The sequence below is a fragment of the Leuciscus leuciscus genome, assembly GCF_965113295.1.
Source record: "Leuciscus leuciscus genome assembly, chromosome: 1".
Classification (NCBI taxonomy): Eukaryota; Metazoa; Chordata; class Actinopteri; order Cypriniformes; family Leuciscidae; genus Leuciscus; species Leuciscus leuciscus.
The window spans coordinates 64,197,986-64,215,515 of record NC_138725.1 but is presented as its reverse complement, the minus strand read 5'-3'; the positions used below and the strand labels follow the sequence as shown (position 1 = coordinate 64,215,515).

General features: G+C 37.4%; 1 protein-coding gene across 1 annotated transcript; it reads left to right on the top strand.

The window, feature by feature from the left end:
- Window positions 1–872: 872 nt before the first annotated feature.
- On the top strand, window positions 873–16,733 carry LOC309484471 (cytolytic toxin-alpha-like). Its single transcript, XM_082150832.1, has 8 exons — window positions 873–981; window positions 1,749–1,800; window positions 2,739–2,774; window positions 9,481–9,567; window positions 9,881–11,608; window positions 11,715–11,837; window positions 15,586–15,683; window positions 15,778–16,733. Exons 1-8 carry the CDS (start codon window positions 889–891, stop codon window positions 16,111–16,113), a joined length of 2,553 nt encoding a protein of 850 aa, XP_082006958.1. The 5' UTR covers window positions 873–888; the 3' UTR covers window positions 16,114–16,733.
- Window positions 16,734–17,530: the final 797 nt, after the last annotated feature.

Genomic DNA, 17,530 nt, shown 5'->3' with positions numbered 1-17,530 from the left:
ACCACCAAGTTTCTAACACCTTGGGCCTGATGTAAACTGTATAAACAACTAGGGGCTAGTTGTACTTGTAACACACCTGTTTTAAATACTTCCACGCATGCTAGCATGACGAAACTTAGTGTAGGCCTATTTACTAGTTGCCATATCAACATTTATAGAGAAAAAATTGCACCACAATTCAGAAATCTTTGGAAGATATCAAATTTAATTTCACCATCGTAAAAGCAAATTTCTTAATGAAATAAAATTTTCATCTCTGTTTTTTTGTTTATTTAAAATTAGACAAATCTGACATTATTTTAATCTTATATCTGTTATTTAATAGTTTAGATAGTTATTTAATGCTGATCTTACCAGCAGAAGACACTAGCAGGGTTTAAATCCTAGTTGTACAGATGGGGAACGTTATAACTCTGTGTTACAATGTGCCCCTATTAGAACTATTCTATTCTATACTTTTATGAATTCTATTGAGAAACAATGAGAAAAACGTGAATAAAGACTAAGAGTCAATGTTCAGAAATTATAAATTATTATTATGTTTTGTACTATGTTGTAGGCTATAGCTGTGTTTTCCAGTGTGTTCGTTGTCAAAAAAACAAAAACAAAAAATGTAATTGAAAAATTCCATTAATTTATATGAAAAAGTTAATAATAGTATTTTATTGAAAAATGTTTTTAGTTTGTATTGCTTATTATTATTATTGAGATCAGATAACATTTTAATCTGTCATATGGTTATGTTACAATGTTCCCCTCACATGTAATGGGGCATGTTGTCACATTTCTCATACATGCATGAACAATGTATAAATAATAATCAATTCAGGGCGCTGAGGCATATTCTATTCTGACTTTCATTCAAACAGACTTGTTGATCGTTTCAAGATGGTGATGTTTTTGACGTACCCGGAGCTGCTGAAATACATCTACTTATTTACGAATCTATGGTTGGCAACCCTGGCTGCACCAGATATACGGGCAAGTGCTTTCATTCAGACACAATGTGGAAGTGTGGCCAGATGTACACTGTTACATATTTTAATGTGAAATGACAGTATATTAATGGTTAATATTTGCATTACTTCCACAGTAATTTCACAGGATGACTTATTTTGTGTCTAACTGCACTCTCAGAAATGTATTGTAAAATATACAGTACTTTACTGTCATTTTTAGTCAAGTTTTTAGAATTGTACTATAAAAAAGGTTTTATCTTGAGTTATATTGTAAGGTGCCCAGCATGCAATGCAGCATGAATAAGTTTTTTTTGAAATATTCAGAGTTTATTATTATTATTATTATTATGATTTTTTATTTTTTTTTCACCAATTGTTGTGTTTTGTAATGTTGATTTATTGATGTTTGTGCATCATTAGGTGATGCTTATATAAGAGAAAAAAGTATTGTGTTGTAGATTCTCAGCAGTTGTTTCACTACTGTTAAAGATACATCTTCAAACAGTTATGAACTTGAAATAGGATGCTGGTAAATATTCATGCTAAAATAACGTTACAATTAAATAATCATCGATTAACTTAAAATCAACTTATTTTATATTCTAGCTTGTCATTGTTTTAACAAACGTTGTGATTTGTCACACTTCTGACTAATTTATAGTAAAATAATACTCTTTAATCCTGTATGTTCATGGCAATTTTTTTTTTACAATGTACCTCATAAAAATGGGACTTGTAAAATGTTGTTGTTTTTTTTTCAGTGAAAAATAATTGAATTAAATATTTCAGGTAAAAAGGGTAATGGGAGTTAAAAACATCAGAACACCTATCAAGACTCCAGGTGAGATAAAGTTGAAAACCATTTGAAACAAAAAATTAGACACAACTATCATTAATCAGATGCAAAAAAAAAAAAAAAAAATTTTGTTGAAAAATTATACTTGCTATGATCTCTCATTTACCTCTCCAAGGTTCACACTTGTTCACCCTGCTTTAGTTTACTTCTGCAAAAAGTGTATACAGAATTTTTTTTTAAATATGGTATGGTTATGGTATGATTAATTTTATGACACTCCCCATTCATGCTTATCGGATCTGTGAATAAGACTGACTGCTGTAATTCTCAAAATGGTAAATGTCGCCATTATGATTTCTCCAATGATAAAGATTCTAATTCTGCCATCTGCTCTTTCAATGAGAAATGGTCTGTCTGAGCTCTTTTTTTTTTTTTTTTTTTTTTTTTTTTTGGTTAGCCTACTTGGTTACACACACTGAAGTACTTACAATGGAAATAAATGGGGCTGATTTTTGGAGGATTAAAAAGAAGCCTTAGTATAAAAATCCCAATGTTATATTTAACAGCTCCCTTAAAAATGACAGAAAGACAGCACTATAGGTCATCACTTTTAAAAAGCCATGTTTTCTTCATAATGGTTTTCTGCAGTAATAAACAGTTTTCATCATAAGGTGTAAACTACAGTGCCTTGCAAATTTATTCATACCCCTTCATTTTTACCTCTGTACTTTTAAAGACTTGAAGCTGTAATCACTGCCAAAATTGCTTCAAACAAGTACTGACATGAGGATATGAATACTTATGCAATGAAATTATTCCATATTACACCATATAATTACATTTGAAAAGTTATCACAAATAATTTGTTTCCTTTTTCATTATGGGCTGTGGATTGATGTGAACAAAAGTTTTTCAAAGCATTTTAGCACAACGCTTCAAGATTTGTATTTAATAAATATTCTCTGTTTCTTTATTTTCAACAGCCATGGAATCAGAGCCAGGTGAAATGACAGGATCAGGTACAGCAAAAAAAAAAAATCTATAACTTTTCATGTTGATAGAATAATAGACTTTATTTAATGTACCCTTGAGAATGGTAGAGAAAGGCACCTTGAAATTACTTGCTGCATTCATCTCTATTGTTCCATATGTGTAGTTCAGAGGTCCTTAAAAAATGGTGCAGAATTGGTAGAAAATTGTAATATTTTTTTTGTGTATCAAGCCTTTGTATTTAGCCGATGTATATACATCTAGTGTATACTTGTAATGTATACACATTCTTATAAATTAAAGGGGATCTATTATACAAAATTCACTTTTACATGTTTGAACATAAATTTGTGTCAGCTGTGTGTACACAACCACCATGTAATTGTGCCAATCCACCCACTCCTTTCTTTATATTCCACTTAAATCATAAACCGTTTCTTAATGAGTCGTTCGTGTTTTCTATGACATCAAAATGTAACAGGCGTTCATTACTGATGACGAAATCTTCCCTGTTAGATCCTTAGATCCTCCCCTTAGTAAGCTGTACACAGTTCACCATGTTTATCTCCTCGCTAGAGCAGCGAGTGGAAACACAAGAATGTGAACAGCACATTCTAGGACCCAGTTTATGGCCAGGCCTCTCTGTCCATAACAGTGGAGAAAGGTTTGCTACATTTTGATTGGATCTTGGTGGACTGTAGAAATGGATTCTGGCACCTTTTCCCACTGCATTGTCACCCAGCACAATCAGTGGAAGAACAATCAGCTGTCTGACCGACCTCCCTGAGCTGAAATTAGTTATCTTGATCTTCAAGCAGGTCTACTGTTGTTAAGCCTACATCGTTCCAGCATTGAAAGCTTGATGCAAGGTTGTTAACAGATTGTATGAAGAAGTTGTTGAATTCATTAGCAACTTGTGCACTATCAGTGATGATGTGTTCACCCATTTTAAGTTCATATTTGTTTTGGGTGGCGTTACCCTTTGGATTTAGTAGGTTGTTCAATTGCTTCCAAATTAATTTGCCATTCCCTTTAGCCTCTGATAGAGCTTGAATATAATGATTTGATTTGGACATTATGAGTTCTTTAACAACTTGGTTACGCAAACCTTTAAATCATTTCAAATCAGTGTCCCTTCGGGTCTTGATAAATGTTTTCAAGGCAAGGTCTCTCCTTTTCATCAGTTTTCGAATATTATCGTTCATCCATGGTAGCTGAAATTTTCTCTGGGATTTTTTTCCGCTTTTTAATGTATTTATCAACAATACTCTCAATAGTGGATATAAGCTTATTACAGCAGTCGTTTACTTGATCATATTGTTTAACTCATTCTCAAATTCAGTCAGCTTTTTTACGAGGGATTTCAAGTTTAAATGAATTCTGATTTGGATTTAAAAACCTAGTCATTCTTTTCTTTGTCAGTTTTCTTGCAATTAAAATCATATTATGGTCAGATAGACCAGTGACTAAATTATATGTTTTTATGATTCTGTCAGGTTTGTTCACGAACATTAAATCTATTAGTGTTTGAGTATTCCTGGTGATACGTGTAGGCGCTTCAATCATTTGAATAAAGTCATGTTTGGACGCAAGATTTTTCAGTTTTTTCCTACAGTGTTTGTCTAGCCAACACTGTAAAAAATGTCTAACGTCTCCAAGTCAAAATTTTTTAGTGACTGGTCACATCTAAATTTTTAAATTGGCCCAAGTGCAATTCTTGTTGCAATAGTCTGTTAACATTGGCTCAATGAGAAATAATACGTCAGACTAATTGAAAAATTTAGATGTTATCAGTCACTAGAAATTTTTGACTTGGGGATGTCATTTTTTTTTACAGTGAATTTATACAGTATTAAAATCTCCGAACACAAGCACCTCGTTCTTGTGCTTAAAGTTCTTAAACAGCGCATCCAAGTTTTCGCAGAGCGTTGCAGTGCACGCCGAGGGAGGATTATATACCGCTAAAATATAAAATTGCATACTTTGCGACAATATTACATTAACACATAGACATTCAGTAGACATATCAACAGTTGGATACATTTCTTGCATTGAATGTGTCCTTGATGTATATCAGTACACCCCCACCCCTGCCCACAGATCGGTCCCTTCTAAAGCATGTATACCCCGGAACATCAATTATGCTTGTTGGAATTTGATCATGTAGCCAAGTTTCACTAATACAGAGAAAATCGATATTGGACTCAGACAACAATATCCTGATCTCATCTCGCTTGGGAAATAAGCTTCGGATGTTTAAATGACCTCCCAAAATACCTTTAGGTTTTACCGTGGAATCCCAAACCACTTTGGCATTATTAACAGTTTGATAGAATAGAGTCTGTCTCTGTTTGGTCAGTGCTTGTGTTTGGAGTGGTCTTACTTTGGCGGGGACAGTAGTTCTTCTTCGCCATCCAGCACTGTTAGCTGAGCGGTTCAGGGTACTGGTTAGGCCTAGTTTGTTATCCATCACCGTACTGGCCTCTGTCAACCTTTCAACCAAGGGCGAAATTGTCAATCACACATTGGGGGGGACAGCTGTGGGACTTTTTGTGTTGGCGCATGCACACATTTTTTTTATCAAAATAAAAGTCAGAATGTTTGTAATTGTATAACACAACAAGGAATTTTATTACATCTGATCGTCAAACCAACGTATACTCACCCTGTAATTATTACAGCATCGGCATCAATTACAAGCCTGAATTGACAACAAAGCGGCCAGTGATCTCTCTCTTATATTCTTCTATAAACATATAGTGGCTATAAACATTTTGATTAAATTACTGTTACAGGATAACAATATTCTAATATCAAGTCTTGAGCAATGATAGTAAAACAGTTATGTACTAACAGGAGAACAGGAACGTGGCCCAAAACGCTAACGTTAGCTGTCAAAACTGGGTTTGGTACAGTACATTTGACAAGCCTGTCACTGACCGCTATCCCAGTTTGCTTTAAAGCCAGGCTACATGCTAGCGTGTATATACAGTAACGTTAGCTAGCTGTCGGCTAGCTTGTCAATAGTCCCTCCCATTCATACAAGCTGTATAGTATTACAGTCGAAATTCACAAATTCTACAATTCGAAATTCTAGTGAAATTCACCTGGTCGTTATCTAAGGGATTATGTCAGCCAAATACAGGATATTTACCATTCATAGATATGTGCCAAATGTCTATCAGATTTCACGCTCCTAACTCTTCTTCTGTTTGGTTTTTCATAACTCACTGACGGTGCACAAGCTACTAAAGGTATAGGGAAAACATGACATGGATTTCAGGAGAAATAGGTTTTGTTAATGTATAGTGTAAGGCAAGTCGAATGGATTTGGGAAATGGACCGGCCGGGATTTTATATTTTCGGAGCTGGAAAGAAAGACGTATTTGCAATCACATCGATATTGCCCGCATAATCAGTATGATCAAATATTGGGGGGGACAAATTGTCCTTCTTTGAATATTGGGGGGGACATGTCCCCCTGTCCCCCCATAGAATTACGCCTATGCTTTCAACCGCGCAGGCTGGCCTCTCTTTTTGCTTTGATGCGGTTAGAGTAACATGTTGTTGTGCGTAAAGTGCGCCTTGAATCAAAGATTAAAAAGGAGCGGTAAATGATGAGTTGTCCATATCCGAAGTTATACAGATGAATTTTTTTGGGGACAGAGCTTAGTGTTTGAACATTTCTTACAGACTCTAGTTGAGTTCTGGGTTTAAAGGATCCAACCATAGAGGCAAAAAGTGTAAAAAAAAAATATCACTGTAGCGCAGATGAACAGCAAGTAGAGACTCAGGTGGCATTGTTTGTTTGTGTGCTCTCTCTGGCGTTCGAGTTGTTTCTGTTCAAGGCGCGCACATATGCTTTGTGTTTTGCTAAATATCAGCGGTGATTGCCTCATTGTTGAAAGCTTGATCAACCTATATTTGAGATGCGTGGAGAAATGAGTTAATCCGATAAAAAGTGCAACAAAAGTGCGTCGCCATCATCCCTCCTAATGGGCCTAATATTAATATTAATGGGCCTCCTAATGGGAATACAGCCGTTACTTGAGATGTTCCCTTTCGAGAGAACTACTGCGCTGAGAGTACTTCATCAATGATGTTTGGGAATGCCAATGCCCAAACACCATTTGCACAAGTACCTGTCGTGTGAATACTAAGAGCAGCTACAACATAAGCCCTTGTGATCAAGGGGCACCCAGGTCCAAGTCATAAAACCTGATGAACGTGAGCGGCAAGGACCAACCCCCCGCATCACAAACTTTTTGAAGGGAGACCCCAGATATTAAGGCCTTGGAGGCCACCATACTCCTAGTGGAATGAGATCTAATGGCCAAAGTTGATGGCTGGCCAGAAGCTTCATAGGCAACAGAGAGAGCCTCAACTATCCACTTGCTAACAGTCTGTTTAAATGCAGGGAGCCCTTTCTTAGGTGACCCATAACTGACAAACAGCTGATCAGACTTCCTCCACAGGGCAGCTCTGTGGACATAAGTATCCAATGCTCTAACTGGACAAACAAGTTTCAGCTTTTATTGGTCCCGATTCTTGAAAGGAGGACAGGATGCCTGCAGAACTATAGGCTACGGTAGGTTGGTCGGAACGTAGCCCGGCTTAGAGTAAAGGAAAGCCTTGACCATCCCTGGTGCGAACTCAAGGCACGAGGGGGATACTGACAGGGCCTGAAAATCTCATACTCTCTTTAGTGAAGATATGGCCAGAAGGAACACAGTTTTTAGGGTCAGAAACTTTTCAGAGACCGAATCAAGAGGCTCAAAGTGAGCCACAGGGCTGTTCAGCGAAAAGGGGAGGCGTGTTCCGGCGCAAACGTTCCCAGGTGCTATTTTGCAGTTTCAGAAAACAATTCCGCCATGGACCAAGAAAAACATAGTCTAAATTCAGTGGCGCATTCAGATACTATTTTAAGGGCGCATGCTTGGCCATATTGTAGTGTGTGCACAACACGCATACACTTTGCTTCTCTCATGTCTCATCCACACAGACGGAGCAGTTGCCATTTTTGCAAACCACACATAATTACAAGGAAAAATATTCCACACAAGGGAAATCATTGTGCTATCCATGAAGATGTGTAAAAATAGGCATAAATCTAGCTTACACATTTACCCAAATTATTATACGCCTGTTTAACCGAAGCTTATTTTGGTGGGTTTCTCCCATCCCCATACAATGTCACTTCTCTGTCTTTTACGGCCCTGACGAGAATGTCAGTCTCCTCAGCTGTGAACCGCTCCTGGCAAATCCGCCATTTTAATAGCAATCCGCCGTGGAACAAGCATGCCTGCTTTTAAAGGGAATGTGAGATGACGCTCTGATTTGTTTATTTCACGTTACGCCCCAAACCACACCTATGAGTAATGTAGCTACTTCAGACCAACCCATTTGAGATTTGCGTCGGGTGCAAAAGTCATTTATCCCGCCAGTATAATAGCAACAGCGCCAGAGATCCGCCCACAAAGTTACTTGCGTTTCGCGTTTGATACCTGCGTTTCAGATCGTTAAAATAGGGACCTAGGTCTGGAAACAAAACCTGGCACAACCAGTACGGCACTACTAGCAGTAGACTTATTCCATCATGGCGGACCTTCTCTAGAACTCCTGGGAGCAGAGTATTCGGGGGTAAAGCGTACAGACACAACCTCAGCCACGTCTTTACCATCGCATCCAACCCCAGTGGGGCTGGATGTGTGAGAGAGTACCACAGCGGACAGTGCGTCGTGTTCTGAGACACTAACAGATCCACTTCTGCTTGGCTGCAAACCTCTCATACATGCTCCGCCACCTCAGGGTTAAGTCTCCATTCCCCGGGCCTCAGCCCCTGTCTCGACAGGATGTCTGCTTCTACATTCTGATGTCCTGGAATATAAAGTCTGCAGTCTGAGTGGCGCCAGAGCTGCATCCACGTCATCTGCTTCAACTGTCTTCAGACGAAGATCTACCCTCCGTCCTTTGGGAACAGTGAAATACCAGCTGTAGAACCCAGAGTCTCTGATGAGTGGAGGAACCGGTTCTATAACTTCCTTTGATCATAGAGATTTCACTTCTTGTTCCATCACCAGAGCCTGCTCCTGATGTACTACTGTGAGTAACACCCTGTTGTATTGTGGTGGACGAGAACCAAACTGGATTCTGTAACCTTTTTCTAAAATCTGCAGGACTCATTAAGATATGTTTGGCAGAATCCTCCATTCTGCCAGATAATCTAGGGAACCAGCCTCTTAAGGCTGGCCTCTGATGTAGTTAGAGTAGCCACTTCGGTGACCTGAAACATAGTGGAGTGAAACAACCAACTTGACTGCTTTTCGACCCTCCTCAGAGGGCACGAGCCTGACGCAACGTCGAAGGGACGTTGAATCTCGTGCTGAGATTACTAACCCTACACCAACATTAAGTTGACAATCAGTGACTTTGTAACTACATGTCAACTAACTCTCATTGGAATATTAGTAGATTGTTTGCTTAATATCTGCTAACACTTTATACTGATGATCCTCAACAGACATTGTACTAACTACAAGTAACTTTGCAACTACGTCAACTTATTCTAAACCCTAACCTACCTGTCTAATAATACTCTACTTAAACTTTAATGAGTTAGTAGACATGTAGGTACAACGTTACTTATAGTCAACAGAATGTGTTAAAGGGACCATCAAAATAAAGTGAAACCAAAAAAGTTTATACATATTTTATTTTTTACTTTGTTAATTACAGTCATGGATCAGATTGAAGTGGCAGCCTTGGGGAGGCCTTTGTTCATTGGAACGCTTTATGACTGCCGTAAGGATTCCTTCATTCCAGGTGATGTACTCAAACAAACAAAAATATCCCCCTTTTCATCATATTGTTATGTTTAGTCTTTTACTTAGTTTTAGTGTTAGTTTGTTTCTTTTTGTTACCCGTTTCCTTTGTTTTATTTTATTTGTTGGTTACTGTGGTTTTTGATTAAATAATTCAAGTTTACTTAGTTTAATAAATATGCTGAATGTTGATCAAGCCTTTGCATCTCATCTTCTTCATTGGACTGACAATGTTACACATATGTTAAATCATCTATTTACTAGTTATTGTAACAAATAAATACACTTATTGTTAAAGTCACTTCTCATTTCAGGTGTTACTCTGTGGGATGTCGAATCACTGAGTGAACATTTGCACACCCATCCACAGCCCCATACAGATTTGAAGATCAGTGCATCTGACACTCTATCTAGTAAGTTCAGTCTCATTGATATAAGTGCTTCCCTGAAGGCCAGTTTCTTGGGGGGGCTGGTGGAAGTGGAAGGATCTGGCAAGTTCCTGCATGATACTAAATCCTCAAACCAACAGTCCAGCGTAACACTGTATTATGGTGAAACATCCAGATACGAACATCTCACTATGACTCAACTGAGCAAGTTCACCTACCCTCAGGTCTTTGACCAGAAAACTGCAACTCATGTGGTCACAGCTGTACTGTACGGAGCTCAGGCTTTCATGGTTTTTGATCGGACTTTTTCACAAAGTGAACACAAGCAGAAGATTGAAGGGAAACTGCATGCCATGGTCAGTAATATTCCTAAATTTAATATTAATGGAGACGGATCTGCAAACATGACAGACAGTGAGAAGAAAATAGCTGAGAATATTGCCTGCACATTTCATGGTGACTTCCATCTTGAGCAAAGCCCCACCACATACATGCAGGCCCTTGATTTGTACCAGAAGCTCCCATCTATGCTGAAGGAGAATCCCAAGAGTGCAGTTCCAATAAAAGTCTGGCTATATCCTCTTAATCTACTGAATACAAAAGCAGCTCAGTTAGTGAGACAAATCAGCACACATCTGGTTTACAACACTGAAGTAATTATGGATGAGCTGGAGAAGGTAGAGAGGACATGCAACGACCTCATCAGAAATGAGCTGGTTGATCGTCAGGTTTTCAGTGACATTAATGAGAGGCTTCTGTCATTTCAGGATTCATTTAGCATTTACAAGTTAGAGTTTCAGAAAGCTGTCAGCAAGGTCTTACCTGCTATTCGAGGAGAGGAAGGAATGAAGGAGAAGTCACTAGAAGATATCCTGAAGATTCACCATGACTCCCCTTATAATGCTAACAAGCTTAACCATTGGTTACATGAGGCAAAGTTAGAACTTGACCACTTGAGTTTTTACATCAAGGCACTGGAGGGGATCGAAATTGAAGTCTCATGTGGTGTTGACACCATCCTACTTGATCCTGAAATTGATGTTGTGGTGTGCTTCACCTTCACATCTCTGGAGTATGAAGACCCGTATATTTCAGTCCTGAAGGAGTTTCTAGAATCAGACAAGTTTCAAGAGCTTGATGTGAACAAGTCCTTGTTTTCAGTGGCATTTATCAGAGAGTGGTTTAAACATCCTGGTGTCTCTACAAAGATGAGAGAGAACTTATCTCACTTCAAAAGTTTTTCAAAGGCCAGAAAAGATGACAAGAGTATCCGCTTCATTATTTCTGCCATCTCTGATGCCTCCAATCCAGGCTCCTCCATCTATCTGTATGAACAAGGGAATCTGACAGACAAACACTTCCAGCCTGTGTCTAAACCGCCCCCACCGATAGTGAAGAGTGTCCTGGACCAAACTGTGTCCCTGAAACTGCAGAAATCCCCAACTGGAGAAACAGTGCAGTACAGAGTTGAGTACAAGCAAGTAAAAGCAGATTCTGGAGCTGAGGGACAGTGGCTTGTCATAGACACAGCTGATGAAGACTTTACTCTGACTGGATTGGAGTCTGGAAAGCATTACTTGATCCGCTACAGGATAGTGGGTAAAGTGGGAGTGAGTGAAGCCAGTGACATTGTCAACCCAATACCATCCTCAGGTAAGTGTTATCTGCACAATTATTAATTTCATCTTTTTTTTTTCTTTTTTTTATGCCATTGGCTACATTTACACAGTATTTGGACTAATACAGTAAATTAATTCAGCTGAAGAAGACTTTACTCTGACTGGATTGGAGTCTGGAAAGCATTACTTGATCCGCTACAGGATAGTGGGTAACGTGGGAGTGAGTGAAGCCAGTGACACTGTCAACCCAATACCATCCTCAGGTAAGTGTTATCTGCACATTTGATTCATTTCATCTTTGTTTAGTTTTTTATGCCATTGGCTACATTTACACAGTATTTGGACTGATACAGTAAATTAATTTATTATTAGGCATGACTGTCAAACTGTCCTGTTCCTACAACAGGTTACAATTATTTTTAAAGCTGCAGTCTGTAGCTTTTTTGGGTTAAAAATTATCCAAAATAATTTTTTGAGCAAGTACATAACCAGCCAGTGTTCAACACTATCTGCTTGCCTTAGCTCGATTCAAAATGGTAAGCTTGTAATAATGTTTTTAATTCTAGAGGTACTGGTGGATTTCTGTGGGAAATTCGAGCATGTCTTTGCGTCATTAGGTCACATCTGTACACATAAAGAAGGTGTCTCGGCTACTAGGCTATATTGCGTGTGAGGATGTTGGAGGTGGAGATACAGCCTTTTCTCGCAGCACTTGATATAATTAAACTTATCAATTTGATGGCGGATCCAGAAAGGTTCAAACGACAATCACCAGGAGATTCACCCGCTGTAAAACGCGAAAGACTTCAGACATCGGAGAAAAAAAGAGACTGCAACCGGCCCATGCGAAAACAAGGACAAATATCGGAAGGGCATTAAATGTAGTTACGCAATGCTGATGTTGTTAGCATTAACAATTGGAGAACAAAGTATAATTTGCACGGTTTGACGTGATATGATAAGCGATCGTTAGATTTAATCGGCGCGATTTAACCCCTTAGCTGTCACCCTCCTTTTTGAGAATGGACATTAAAATGCACTATTCAAGCTTAAATGGTTGTAATTCAAGAATGCTTTGGAGTATAGACCCAAGTTTGGTCTTGTTTTAAAGGGGGGGAAATGCAGGTGAAAGCACTTCAAAAAATTTAAGTATGGAAAAGTTATGGAAGTTTAAATTTACATTAAATAAATTATAATTTATTTAATATTTTTCTTTTATATAAAATATATATTTTACAAAATATGTTTTACAAAAAAATTACTATAAAATCAAAGCAATATATCTAACCAAGTTGTGTTCCAAATTTGAAGTTGATATCACAAAAATTGAAGTTCCCATGAGATTTTGTTTAGGCGTATTACCAAAAATAGCCATCGGGTGTCATTGAATTCCATTGAATTTAACTGTATGCATTCTACCATAACAAATTAATAAATTTCTGTCCAAATATCACTTCTGTCACAAAATATGCAACCTTGAGACTCAGACCTTTCTGACAATATGTGTTTTGTCAAGATTAGAAAATATTTTGATCATTAATTATGAAACATGACGACGCCCAAAAGGGGAGGAGCCTGATAAAATAATTTAGAGTACCGTTTCTATGGTAACACAATGTCCAATTTCAAAACAGTTTTCACAGGATGAATTCTGAGATCGTAAGCTTTCAAATGATACCTAATTTATGATAACTACTAAAATATGTGATGTAATAAAAAGGCAATAAAAAAGATAATATTATATTTTAGAGGATAATATGTATATTATACTTTTTAGAGGATAATATTATTTATAATTTTTTTTATTGACAAATAAATGTTTTATTATGAACTTTTAGCATGAAAACCAAAGTTTAAATTATTAAAAGTGTGTGCGTCGACTTTTTGTGACAAACGGAAGAAACGCCTGTTATGATGTAGATTTTTTGAGGTGCGCTCTTGTCATAAATTCATCTATTACTGTTCCGGCATAAATTGTAACAAAAAACAATGCTGAAATATCTATTAAGGAGTCTTAGACCTTTCCAACGATATATAGTTTGACATGACTAGATTAGGATTTAATAGTAATAGTGAAGTAAATTTAGGTTGCCCGTATACGGGCAGGTGACAGTTAATTAATGCAATGCTGTTTTCCCCTTAGTTGGGCAGAACAAAAGTGGATGATACTTACTTGTTCAGACAACATTTTCCAGTGAAAATTCTTATGTTGGTCATACTTCCAAAAAGTAGAATCTGTGATTCCGAATGCCAGTATCAACATCACCAGCACGGTGACTGACAGCCGCATATTCGCCTCAAAACATTGGATTCATCCGTGCTGTGCCATGCCGAGGCACAGCGCACGTAAAGTTGATAATTCCGCGAATAACTGCAATTGCAGATTTCGAACAGAGATGGCGACAAAGAGGAAAAACTGCGGACTGCAGCTTTAAGTAGCTCCTATACACATAAATTGGTGTTCACACTGCAGGCAAAATCCAATTTTATTTTGCTTATTTGTGACTCAGATCTGAGTTTTTTATATCAGTGTGAATAACACAAACCACGTGGAATCTGATCTTTTCGATTCTAATTTGGGCCTTTTCCAGATGTGGTCTGGTGTTTTGCTTTGCAACCTCAGTCTGAACAGTTGTATCGGAATTCATGAGACTTTTATGTCACTCTAGATTGACATTCACCACAATTCTGTGCTGATGGACATCAAAGATTTGACAAATAACTACTTCTTTGAAAGATGGCCGTGAATTTGGTTAGTGGAGGGACCGTGAGCTGTGCCTGTTACTCATAAGTATTTTGATGGTGACTGACACAGCTCTATACAAGAAAACTTAAAGAAAAAATGTGTGGGAAAACATTGCCCTCTTTCTCCCCATCCTCGTTTGCATCCTCCTTATCTCTAAATTAATTAGCTTCCACGGCACATAAATGTATGAATGAACGCGTAAATGCTGACTTCTGTAACGTCCATGTTAATGCTGCGCGCCATCTTTGTTATTGTTCTTTTGTGAATATGGGTCCGTTCAGGACCATAACCAGTCACTGTCTGTTTGTCTGACTGTTGACTGAAAACTGGACAACGGTAATTTTCATCTCAGAGAAGAAATCACATGCATACTTTTTGGGGGTTTATAGGGTTTGCCTTTTGTGTTATGTTTTAATCTTGATTTCTCAAAAGGGTAAGTATGCATGTGTGCTTTTCCTGGATGTGCCTGTGTGAACTTCATGCTTTCTAATGAATGTACATAGGAGAACAACAGTCGAGGTCCAGATTTTCGCTAAATGATAAATTACAATGCTCGCCAATGCTATGCTGAATGCTATGCCTTCAAAATACTTGGAATAAATGGCACAAATCACATTTTTATTATTCTTTCATGTCCTTTATTAAAGCTTAAGAAGGTAACTATTCACTGTCATTTAATGGTCATTATGTGAGTAGAACATTTTAAGTTCTCCCTTAATGTTCTGCAAAAGAAAAAAAGGTCTCTATAACAACAAAATAAATACTGAATTTAATTTACTATCCCTCTGACATTGTGAAAATGTTACTACTCAGTCTGTATAAAGATAACCTTTTGCACAAACTATGGTCATAACCGTAAGTTCTTTGAAACATACTTCATGCAGTTGTTGATGTTATTTATTGTTGATGAAAAAGAACAATTACCACAACATTTTTTTGTGCTTATTTTTTATTTAAATTGGATTTGTAATGTGCATGATAATTACATATATTTAATTTATTAATGATAATCATATTTAATTCATTAGATTATGTTTGAGGGGTGGGGGGTTGTGCGTGACCTGAATTTTTGGCAGGCTCATTTTTGTTGCCCAAAGTCTAGGAGTGAGTTCTTCTGTGAAATCATTATTAAAAGACAATGTCTTTTTACCCAAGTGCAGAGAACAGCAAAACTGATGGGAGATCCTCTGTTGGAAAACTGTCACTAGATCTAAAATGTATTCTGCTGCTGTGTGAACACAATTGTTTGTTTGTTTGCTTATTAGTACAACCCGTGATTGTGGGTGGGCCAGGAGGTGTTGAATTCTCCATTATGACATCCTCCAGGAGCACCATTAAAAAGATCACAATTACTTTTGATAAGGTATGTGAAGATTTGTGTCATTTTATTTGATTATTTTTGAATCAGACCCTGCCCAAAACTGCCCAAATGAAATTCCGTTTTTGTGCCACTGTAGGATGAACTTGTGTACACCATGAAGTCAATCCAAGTCATTTTCAACAATGGCAATGTAATTAAAGTTGGTAGGCCAACAGGGGATTACGAACATGAATTTCTTTTTGATGCCGATGATAAAATTGTCGCTGCAACACTGTGGCCAAGTGTTTTTGAGGACAGACTCAGTGGGTTGGAATTCGTGGTTGCCAAAAGTGATGGTGCAAGAATAACATTATCTCTGAAGGGTGGATTTGTGGGTGAGCCAGTGAGAGTCGATGTGAAGTCAGGAAAGTGTTTTGGTTTAATGGTGAGAATCGGAGACCACATTGATGCTTTGGGTTTCAACTTCATTTAGATGCCTCCAACTATTCATGCATATCTGTCACAATTGTTAAATTGCACAATTGTCTTTAAAGAGTATTTCTGCAGACACCTGAAAAGCAATTATATAGCTACTCTTAACAATAATGTTTATATACACATCAGATTTCATGAGTAAACGTATCAGTTTTTAATCAATCAATCAATCAGTAATATTTTACCTGCTTTCTTGTATCAATCAGATTATCATATTCTGTCATTTCTTGTTTGTTAGTTTTTTCGGGGTTAGTGGAACATATAACCTTAAAAGCATCAAATCTATGAGTCTAAATGGTGATTTTGGTGTATTCACGGAGAAAAATGTATATTGCATCTTATTCTGTTTTGTCAAGGACAAAGGTCAAAGTTGATTTATAGCACCTTAATAGCATGAGTGCTGACTAAAGTGCTGCACAACAAATATAAAATAAAACATCATCCTACAATGAAACAGTAACAGTAACATAACAGTAAAAATCATAGTATATCAACAATTCATTGTATCCATCATTTATGCCCATCTTTATTTCTTTTCTGTATTTGTTTTATTAATCTGTAACAACATTGTTAAAGTAAAAATCTTGATTTCCATTGACAATAAAGATCTTAACTTGATTTTGCCTGATACAAGCTTTTCGTAAAGATTATTGTGTATTTCATTTGATCTCTTTATTCAAGTGGTAAGCTGTTGCTCACAAATGTTCTTTTGTTAAAAGCAGATGAGTTAAAGCAATTATATTTCCTTGACATTAGCTTTTTCAGAACAAATGTTTTACAAAATATTAATATTACAGCTTGTAATAATGTTTTTAATTCCAGTGTTACTGGTGGATTTCCGTGGGAAATTCGAGCATGTCTTTGCGTCATTACGTCACATCTGTACACATAAAGAAGGAGTCTTGGCTAATAGGCTATGAGTGTGAGGATGTTGGAGGTGGAGATGCGAAAACAAGGATACATATTGGAAGGGCATTAAATGTAGTCATGCAATGCTGATGTTGTTAAAGGGATACTTCACCGTTTTTTCATATTAAACTATGTTATTCCCTTAACTAAGACGAGTTGATACATACCTCTCTCGTCTCAGTGCGTGCACTCAATCGCTCTGGCGCGCGGCGACACTTTGATAGCACTTAGCTTAGCCTAGTTCATTCATTAGGAACCAAACAGAGATGAAGTTAGAAGCGACCAAACACCTCCACATTTTCCCAATTTAAATACAGTTACACAAGTAGTTACACGACGAAGTATGGTGACACAAAATAAAATGTGGCGCTTTTCTAAGCGGGTAAAAAGGATAACTATAATGTATGGCGGAATAGCACTTGGGAGCACTTCGACTCGGCGCAGTAAAAAGTCACTCCTGAAAAATCCTCTCCCTCTCACTTCTGTCATTAGAACCAACGTGACTT

What these genes read in the sequence shown, in the direction of transcription:
- LOC309484471 (XM_082150832.1), top strand. Translation starts at nt 889, where the DNA reads ATGGTGATGTTTTTGACGTACCCGGAGCTGCTGAAATACATCTACTTA. An exon ending in TGGCTGCACCAGATATACGG is followed by an intron (nt 982 to 1,748) that starts GCAAGTGCTTTC and finishes TAAATATTTCAG; the next exon opens with GTAAAAAGGGTAATGGGAGT. An exon ending in TAAGGATTCCTTCATTCCAG is followed by an intron (nt 9,568 to 9,880) that starts GTGATGTACTCA and finishes TTCTCATTTCAG; the next exon opens with GTGTTACTCTGTGGGATGTC.